Below are 10,977 nucleotides of genomic sequence, written 5' to 3' on the forward strand. Positions count from 1 at the left end.
TTTGATGCCACAATTTCGCTTCATCTTCACTTGTCATCAAACAGGTGAAAAGACATTTAATTTCTTGAGGACTCTGTAGATAACAATTATCTTTTGATATGGATCCCTCATGATAACTTCACCATCCTCAATTGTTACAAGACATTCAGATTTAGTAAAGTTAAGTTTGAGACCTTGGTCACATAATTGACTAATAATTATTAAATTAGTCGCTAACCCCTTAACAGGCAAAACATTCCCGAGGTTTTGTTGTCGTGTATGGTCCAGCTTTTAAACACCTTTTATTTCACCTTTTGATACATCTCCAAAAGTGACATAGCTAGTAGAATGTGCCTTAATATCTACCAAGAATTTCTAGACACTAGTGATGTGTCTAGAAGAGCCACTATCAAAGTATCAATCATCTCTAGCAGACGCTCTGAGAGAAGTGTGACTGTGTGAGCTATGAGAGCAGTCACAACCTTTTTGGGAATTCACTTCTTCTTTGTCTTAACAGCAGTCTGTTCTTTTTTGGGTTGTGAAACAGGTCTAGGATAGTCATATAATCTATAACAGAAGGATTTTATATGACAAAATTTCCACAATAATGACATCTTCATCTTTGATTCGCACTTCCTAAAAGCTTCTTCTGATGTCTTTTAGGATGTTGAACCATTGGATCTGACGTCTTCTGTTTTCCTTTAGCTCGGACAAACTTCACTACAACCACTTTACTTTTGGATTTTCTTTGATTATTATACACAACAACTTTCACATTTCCAACATTGTTCCCAGTTTGAAGAATCTTATCCAGCACATCAGAGATAATGTTAAACATTCTAACAGGCTTAGTCATATTGCCCAATTTAGAGTTTAGCAATACAACCTCACTATTCCGTGCATATATGATAGACAAATGCTTCACTTTCTCCTCATGAAGATGGGCAACAACTTTCTTTTGCTCTTCTACTTTTTGACAGGCTTTCACACTTCTGAGGCACAACTCCTTGTATGTAGATAAGAGCTCCTCAAAAGTAAGCTCCCCACAATCTGATTCTTCATCACAAACTCCAGACATAACAGTAACATGTTTTCCAGTTTTAGTATCACTCTCAGACTCATATTCTGACCATGACACAGCTAGACCTTTCTTCTGCCTCTTGAGATAACTAGGACACTTAGCTTTTATGTGTCTATACCCTTCACACTCATGACACTGGACTCCTTTTCCTTGGTAGGACTGTTCTTTAGTTCTGGATACTCAACTTTTATTGTTGATGTCGAAAGGCTTGTTCTTGACATTTGGTTTTGACTTCTAGTCTAGATTTTTAAACACCTTATTAAATTGTCTACCAAGTAGCACAAGTGTTAGAACAATATTTGGTTCCTCTGAGTTTTGATGATAACAATGAGTATGTTTGTATGAAAAAATTTGGTACTCTAATGTTTGTTATTTTGAGTATTTAACAAACAGGTCCTGAACCTGATAAAAGGTATTGCCAAAATATCAGAAGAGACCAAGTTCCGCCTGCGCTACACAAGTTCTGATGAATAGTGGCAAACCACTTCAAAAGGCTTTGAAGTTGTGACCCTGATACGCTATCAAAGACTCTGAAGACAAATTTCTGAAGACTCTGAAGACTTGAAGTTCTGATGACCCAAGGATTATTTTCTCTCTTCTAACTCATGCTCATCAGAAGCCTCTAAAGTCCAGGAAGATAAGAAGATGACATTACGTGGAACATGGTACAAACGAATTTTTCGCTCCACTACCATGAAAGGACGGACAAGTCGTACGATCTTGTCCCTCACGATGAATCAAGTTGTCAGCTTTCTGGAAATTCAAAAAATACCCTCCAACTGATATATTATTTTATTGACTTTAAATAAGCTTGGAGACCAAAGGAAAAGGCTGCTAATTCACACGTTCTTAAAAGACTGTTCATAATCATTCCTTATTCTCTTTAGTCTGTTATTCTTACAATATTGTTTACTATCAGCTTGTGTGGAAGCAAACATATTATAAACAAACCTTTTTTAAATTGTTGTGTGATTGTGCCTTAAGGGACTAGTTAGTCAAAATCCTTGATAAATCTAAGATTAGTGTGTCTTAGAGTTTGTACGTGAGTCACTTGCAGTTATCTTGTGGCATTGTAATAATATGTGAGATTATTGAATTAAGACCTTGTTTGATAAGGCAAAATCACATTGGCGGGTGGACTAGATTAGCTTGATAATTTTCAAGTAAACTAATATAAACACACCTTGTTCTTTCCTTCTTGCATCTTTAACTTTATTAGCATAAGTGAAGTTTTAAAGGGGCTTTATTTTTATAGAAAAGCTTTTGTTTTTAAAACCCAATTCAACCCCCTCTTTTCTTGTGTTTTTCACACCTTCAGTTGGTATCAGAGCTTCGGTTCTGCGTGATAAAAAGTGTGAATTTCTATCAAGCACTTAATAGTGTTTAGTACCGATCCATACTGTGTGAAAAACAATGGCCGAAAAAACTGTCTTTGTTGATAATAAGGATAAAGATCAATATAGTGAAAAACCTCATATGTTTGATGGAGAAAAGTTTGACTATTTGAAGGACAAAATTGAAACTTACTTTATGGCTTTTGATTTTGATCTATGGGATTTGCCAGTTGATGGCTACAATTATCTAGTAGATGATAAGGTATCAAAATTGCAAGAAGTGCAATGTTAGATGATTAGAAAAAGACTTACAAAAATCACTTTAAAGCTAGATCAATTATACTAACTACTATTTCCCACACCGAGTATGAGAAGATCGGAGATAAAAAGACTGCAAAGTCTATTTTCGATTCTCTTCAGATGACTCATAAAGACAATGCTCAAGTTAAGGAGACAAAGGCTCTGGTCCTAATCCAGAAATATGAAGCCTTCATAATGGAAGACGATGATTCTGTTGAAACTATGTTTTCAAGATTCCAGATGCTTGTTGCAGGACTCAAGGTTCTGAACAAAGGATATTCTGCTGCAGATCATGTCGAGAAAATTATCAGAAGTCTACCTAAGAAATTGATACCGATGGTAACTTCCTTGAAGTTGCCCAAGGATCTGAACAATACTAGTCTTGAGGAACTAACCAGTTATTTAAGGAGTCATGAGATTGAACTTAAAGAAGATGAACCTTAGAGAAAAGGTAAACCTTAGAGACAAAGACTTAGACTTCAGAGCCACAGATTTTATGTTTATTTATCATTTTTAAAATATAAATTAAAATCTCTCTCTTCTACAATTCAAATTTAAATTTAAATAATAAGTTAAAAAAAATTAATCTAACTGATAACTTAAATGTTTAAATTAATATAGTTTAAGAATTATTTTTTTATACTTATAAAATTATGTGTTAAAATTCTTTATATAAAATTATTTTGTTTATATAAATAATAAAATTTATACAATCCTCTAATTCTAACTTTTATTATTTGATATTATACTAAATATAACTATTAATAATAATAATATAAATAATGTATAATAATAATGTAATGTTTAACTAAAAATAGTAAGAGATAATAATAATAATAATAATAATAATAATAATAATAATAATAATAATAATAATAATAATCCATCTCCTTAATATAAATTTAAGGTTGTCATCATGACAACCTTAGACACAAACCTAATCCTAATGCTGAGTAATAGAATTTCCGCTCTTTTTTCTAATTCTCTACACCAACTTTAATTCAATACCATTAATTAATTTTACAAAAATATCTAATATTTCTAATATCATTATGTTTTTAATATTGTAGCAAAAAATTAAAATTGCTTATTATTCAATTTATTTTAGATTTAAAAATAAAAATAAATTTTTATAAGTTTATATTTTATTAATTTGTTAAAAAAAATCAAACTATTATTATAAATGATTAATAATATTTTATTTAAATTAAAAAATAAAATGATTGTATGTAATTTGTAACAAAAAGTCCTTATTATTTAATTTATTTTAGATTTAAAAGTAAAAATAAATTTAATATAAGTTTATATTTTATTAATTTTAAAAAAATCAAACTATTGTTATAAATGATTAATAATATTTTAGAAAATAAAATGGTTGTAAGTAATTTAGTTAATAATTGGTAAAAATGAAATAAAAAATTAAGAGTATTAAAAATCAATTTTTTTATATCTAAACCTTACTTATTTCATTCATTTTTTCAATCATTAATTAATTATTTTATAAAAATATCTAATTCTAATATTTGTAAATTTTTAATATTGTAACCAAAAATTAAAAATCTTACTTATTTCATTTATTTTTTCATTCATTTATTAAATAATATTATAACTTTTGAATTAATTATAATAAATGTAATGACAACCAATTAATACATATTATTAAAAGAAAAATAAATAAATTATTATTATTAATTTAAGGCATAATAGTTGAGCATATATTTTTTTAAAACAGTGGACTTAAATACTATAAATTTTGAATTAATTATAATAAATGTAATGACAACCAATCGCTACATATTATTCGAAGAAAAAATCAAATAATTGTTATTAATTTTATTTTATAATATTGAGCATATATTTTTTTAAGCAGTGGAGTATAATCTAAATAAAACAAAAACAATGGATTGTAACAAATGCTACAATTACGAATTTTATTAAAACAAAATTCAACAATCATTAATTGATTCCCTCATATTAAAAATCTACGTGATGATCGGTTTTATAGTTACTCTTTTTTCAACCTTTTCACACTAACTACAAATTAATTTTCTTTATTACTAAATAAATATTGTTAATTATTATTTCCACAAAAAAAACGGTGGAGTATCCTTCATCAATCATATTTATATTAATTAATATTTCGTAACTTCCAAATTTATATATTAATTCATATTTATATTAATACTTTTGTTATTATTTATAAATATTTATTTCATTATCTCTATTTGGTCATCTTATCACACACATATCTATATTTTGTCATCTCATCAAACACATAATTTTTCAAACAATTACATTAGCTGAATTAGTCAAAATGACTAACAATGGTTAGTATTGAAAACCTATCATCAATATACCGTATTTCATATTTTTATTTTACATGATTAAATTTTTATTTTATTATTTTATTGTTTGTAGGTATCTTTTCATGATAACTCCGGTATATGAGATTTTGGGTCGCAAGATTGAAATTAACTTGAAAGTTAGAGTAATACATCTATGAATTATACCTGATCGCATAAATATAGCACAAAATGAAAGTCTTCATATGCTTTTTTTTATTCATAGATGTCCTGACAAACTGGCAAACCAATGATATTTCCTACAAAATTTTATCGAATGAAACGCACTACCACCTTTTATTCAGAAAATTTTCTTGAAGAACCGTTTTGAATTTCCTGATTTAGATTTTTATTTATAATTTATCTTTTCAACTTATTTTTTTATTTTTATTATTTATTTTTTTTCTTTCATTTGTTAATATAGTGGGATAGGAGTTGCCCTTCCACTATTGTAATTTTCTTTTTCTTTTTTAAATTAAATATTTAGATTTTTAATAAAAAATATTATATGTTTTTTTAATAACATGTGATTGAGTTTATTATTAATTTAAATCTAATTAATATTGATATGATATAAATTAATGTATGAATACAAATTGTATTATCATAATAAAGTCATAGTATTGAAGTTGTTTATATTATATTAATTTAATAATTTTAATTCACTTTTCAAGTTGATTGTAAGAAAGAGAATTATATTAATATTTATTTATTTATTTCATTATTATGGATCAATTAGATAGTGTCGTATATTTAGATATTTGCCAAGTGAAACATTAGTATTTAGTGGTAAAAGAAGAAGGATATTTTTTTTTTTATAATGTTGAGTATTACTATTATAAATTTAATGATTAATCACAAATAATATATACAAATAATTTAATGTAACACTTTTTTAAAATATTGCATTATTCACGTAAATATGACTTATCTTTCAAATTAAAAAATATAATTGAATTTTTTTATATATATGAATTATTAAGTATTTTCATAACTTTAAAATTTATTTATATTTAATACAATTTTAAAACACGTTCGATCATAAGATTATAATTAATTATAATTAATTAAATATATTTTTTTATTTTAAAAAGTATTAAGATAAAAATTCTAATCAAACCCGTGCAATGCACGGGCCATATATCTAGTTGTCACAATCTCAGTAATGTAGCTCTGTCAGACTGACAATCAACCGTGTGCTCCATGCCAAAACCAAACCCATGGAGTTGAATATTTTTTCTTAAGAGGAAAGTTATCAATAAAACCTTTATGATCAAGCACATTCTTACCACTCTTCACACAACTGACATTCTCATTAAACCACTTTCCTCTCTAAGGTTTTTAACTCTTAGAGATGAACTTAAAATAGAAGACAAAACTTCTTTGACCTAAAAGCACTTCGACATTTAAGTCTTCTCAATTTGTGGTAAGATATTACAAGAGCATCTTCAACAAAGAAGTCTCCTCACTTTGTGGGAAAGATATTAGAAGATATTATTATATATAAGAGAAATAGGTTAGATTAGAAAATAATTAGTTACTGTATAACAGAATTGCTTAGTTGACGCTGAATTTGTTATAACTCAGTGCACTCAAGCTTGCCTAATTAAAGCAGTAATGCTTAGGGGTGGCAATACGGGCTGGGGCCCGCCGGGCCGCCCGCGCACCCGCCAAAATATGGCGGGTTGGGTTGGAATTTTAGGCTCGCCGCTCGCCAAAGCCCGCCCCGCCAAAACCCGCCGCCCGCCATACCCGCCCCGCCAAAGCCCGCCGCTCGCCAAAACCCGCTCCTCCTCCAAAACTCACTCTTTTTTTAGTTAATTCTAGTAATTGCAATTCTTGATGGTTTATTTTATACATTTATTTATAAATATATGTAATATTTTTTAGAGTAATTTTTTAAAAAATTACTTTTATAAAAAATTGTTTTAAAAAGTAAGTGAAAAATTTAATTAAAAGGTAAAAAAGCATATTAATCTATTAAAAATATATAAATAAAAATAGGCGGGTAAGCCCGCCGCCCGCCAACCCGCCATCTTGGCGGGGCGGGCATGAATTTGATGCCCATTTTACTTGGCGGGCATGCTCGCCCCGCTCATTTTTTGGCGGGCATAAGGCGGGACGGGCGGCGGGCGGGGCGGGCGGCCCGTTTTGCCACCCCTAGTAATGCTATCTCTTGTAACAAACTGAAAGATTATTCTGTTACTTAATACAACAGAATTTCTCAATTCTCTCTCATTCTCTATTCAATTATGAACACCCTTTAGATTTCTAATATGCAAAGATTTTCCTTCTTCAAAGTTATGAACTAAAGGAAAAAAACATCTTCCCAAAAGATGAAACTGAATAAATCAAAACTTATCTCACAAATTTTACGATAGGTATTGAAACTTTTCAAAACATCATGAAATCTCAAATAGAAATATTTGATAAAGCGGTCTAGGATTTAATATTTCAAAAAATAGAAGATTTATGAAAACTTTTTTTATACAAAAAAAAAAAAAAAGAGAGGAGGAAGTAGAACTAAAACAAGATGCATATATTGCAACAAAAATGGACATAATGATACAGCCTATTATAGAAAAAGAAAGTATATGAAAACTAGCTCAAGATGTTGTGTTGATAACAAATCTAAACAACCTTTACTTACATATATTGAAATATGCTGAAAGTCTAAACTCTAAAACATAGTCTAGTCAAATATTGCATCAACCTAGTTCAAGACTTACTATTGATTTGTTTGGTTCTGTCACTGCAAGTTTTGAACTATTACACCATAAAATGACTTTTCTGAGTAATATCATGGCCAAGGATTAATCAAAGATACTCTAAGCAAAACCTAATATTTAGCAGTTAGGGATACAAATTAGTTTTACCTATACAGGAATCAATTTTTTACTGCAAGATTCCTCCAACAACATATTTTGTCGGAAATAACAAAATTCTCAACCTTTTAGAATCTACACTCTTCTAACCCAGGCTTAATAAACACATTATATACATTGGATTATTTGCAACAAAAACGATAGATGATAAAAGGAAAATAAAGAAGACAAAAAAAATCATGGTTGTACGATTTTATATTGAGGTAACTGAGTCGTCATCGCTGCTTCCACTATCACTGCCGCTACTGCTTCCACTGTCACTACCACTACTGCTTCCACTGTCACTGCTGCTGCTAGAAGAAGATGATTCTTCGCCCTTCCCCTCTGCATTCACATGGGCTCCCTCTGCATTCACAAGGTCTCTGAGAGCTTCAGCGGCATTGGGTCCTTTGTCCACCTCGTCCCCACTATCATCCACATCAGCAATCTCATCATCAGTGATTGGAACATTCATGTCAAATCCAACATTATCCTTTTCTTCAACGTTATTGTCATTCTCAGGTGTTCCACTTCCAAATAGGTCATCAATGTCTATATCTCTATGTTCCTCAGCTTCATCTATGGCAGCTGGTGAGGTAATAGAAACAGGCGGTGGTTCATTTAGTTGATCATATGACCTCTTGGAACCAGATCTGATGTCTGTCATATGATAAGTACAACATTAAATTTAGCTCAATAAATACAAAGCAAATCTCTGCAAACTCTCTCACAGGTCATCAGAAAATCAATTAATCAAGGAAATCGACAGAGTCTAGATATTCTGCGAGAAAATTTCAATTCATATCATACATACCAGAATTTTCAGGTTCACCCGTATCAATACGTTCCACTTCAACCTGTGCAGAATCAATGCAAATATAAGGAAATAATCTAAGAAAACAGATAAGTACAAGGAATGAATCATTTACTTCCCTTCCTCCTTCACGATAGAATTAACAGGTCGCCAAAACAGAAAAAAAGGTTAACTAAACACCTTCTAAAAGAGATTTAAAAGAGTATATATGCTTCACTTAGAAGCCCAACATATACCGACCTCAAGAATATAAATCACCGGCTTCAAGTCATATTATAATCCACTTTCTTTTCCTTGATTAACAAGTACATAAAAACCAAAAAGACAAAAAAGACAAGTATAGAGTAATTCAAGGATCCAAATATCTGCCTAAGCATCAAGTGAGAAATAACCATATAAATAATAGTCTCCGCCATCATAGATTTTTATAATGTAATGACCAAGACTACTAAACAAACAACTATGCTAAAGATAGTTGGTAATCACTTACTGCAACAGCTTGATTTGAGCTCCGGGCACTGCCAAAAGATGCTGGTTTTACAGTCTTCCCAATGGGGGATGACCGAGGATCCAAAGCTGGTCCAGATGGAGTTCCAGAAGCAACAGCTGAAGACTCCCCAGGCATTCGAAGATGGCGCAGTTGCTTTACAGCTCTATCAAGCCGCTCCAATCGAAGTGTACGACCATCAAAGAACAAGACAGCATCATTTTCCTTGTATTCCTCGCTATTTCCCTCAAACGTCACCTTGGGTTTTCCAACTTGGTTGTTCTGAAACTCCACAGAAACTCTATTCTCTTTGGTCTTGCGTAGCAATCCTGGCTTAGTCTTATCAACTGAAGCCGGCTTAAATTCATCTATAAAATGTTCAACAGATAAAAATTAAAAACCCAATAGCAAACAGAATAGTATTAGGTACTGCTATGTTGGGAAGAGCTTACATCGGAGAGTGCAGTATTTGTTAGCGGAATCATCTTTGAAAGAAGGTCCTAACGTGAGATTGTACCATGTATCAGGTTTGGGAGCAGTGTTAGGTTCTTCTTTAGATTTGTTAGCCATTGTGAAAGAAAGTAAAGTTCAGGAATCTTACACAACCTATTTCAAAATGAACAGATAAAGATTAGCCTAATGAGTCCCGTTAAGTCAGTTCAGCTGATAGTTGTGCAGAGACATCAGACTGTAGGGTGCGGGTTCAAATGTGCAACATTTCGGTCACTAGACTACTTGACCAAAAATAAAAGATAAGGCATATAATGTACAGAACATATTGTAACCCTAACATGAAGTTACATTTTGAATCTGTATATTAAACACCATAATCAGCATACAACAAAACCTAATAACAACATTTCGACTATCTTAATTCTAAGCTGCACTAGAACAACTTTACAGAATATAATATAAGATTGTAAACTCAGTTTGCAGTAATTGTAGAACGAATTTACAAATTAGGTTTGGTTGAAAGGGGAAATTTAAAATTTAGTAATGATGATTGATAAAAGAAATACCTGGACGGAGTTTGTGACTGGCGGTGGAGTTCAGTGCTGCGATTCCAACTTGTTTCCGATTGATACTAAACGAAACCTTGAAAATAGGTGAAATCGATATGAAATTCAACAGACGGGGATTTTTTTCAATTGCTAAATTTTAATCCCAAAACGAATTGTAATATAATTAAATAAAAAATGACCAATGGTAAATAAAAGAGTTTCAATTTTAATGAAGTGAATATTAAAAAAAAAATAAACTTAATTGTAATTTTAATCTCTTATTTATTTTTTTTTTTAATTTTGGTCCTCTATTTTAAAATCTGAAATTTTTATTCCTTAATTTCTTTTAAAAATTTTAATCTCCTTTTTATTTAAAATTAAATTTTAATGACATGACAAAATCTTGATGATCTGTCATGCCACCTTTATTCCATGTCATTTTTTAATTTTTAATTACATATGAAATTTAAATATTTAATTACTTTATTGGTAACTAGTAATCAATCTGTGCATACGCACGGGTTCTGTTCGATTATGTGCATTTGTATACATCATATATTTAAATAAAATATTAAAAAAGAAAAAAATGTTTAGATAAATAATTTATTGTTTCGTATATGAAAACATTTAGATCAATAATAAACTTTTTTCTCGTATATCATATTTGAGTCATGAATAACATTTTTCGTATATAAAAATATTTAGATCAATAATAGATTTTTTTTCCATATACAGACTTCATTTTTGTTTTGGTACCATTTACAAAAATATTTGG

General features: G+C 30.1%; 1 protein-coding gene across 1 annotated transcript; it reads right to left on the bottom strand.

Moving 5' to 3' along the window:
- Positions 1 to 7,849: 7,849 nt before the first annotated feature.
- LOC131608248 (suppressor protein SRP40-like) lies at positions 7,850 to 10,374 on the bottom strand. Its single transcript, XM_058880163.1, has 5 exons — positions 10,221 to 10,374; positions 9,654 to 9,807; positions 9,205 to 9,569; positions 8,715 to 8,757; positions 7,850 to 8,560 (listed from the first exon to the last, which is right to left on the bottom strand). The coding sequence occupies exons 2-5, from the start codon at positions 9,769 to 9,771 to the stop codon at positions 8,115 to 8,117; spliced, it is 972 nt and encodes a 323-aa protein (XP_058736146.1). The 5' UTR covers positions 9,772 to 9,807; positions 10,221 to 10,374; the 3' UTR covers positions 7,850 to 8,114.
- Positions 10,375 to 10,977: the final 603 nt, after the last annotated feature.

The sequence above is a fragment of the Vicia villosa genome, linkage group LG5 (assembly GCF_029867415.1).
Source record: "Vicia villosa cultivar HV-30 ecotype Madison, WI linkage group LG5, Vvil1.0, whole genome shotgun sequence".
In the NCBI taxonomy this organism is placed as follows: Eukaryota; Viridiplantae; Streptophyta; class Magnoliopsida; order Fabales; family Fabaceae; genus Vicia; species Vicia villosa.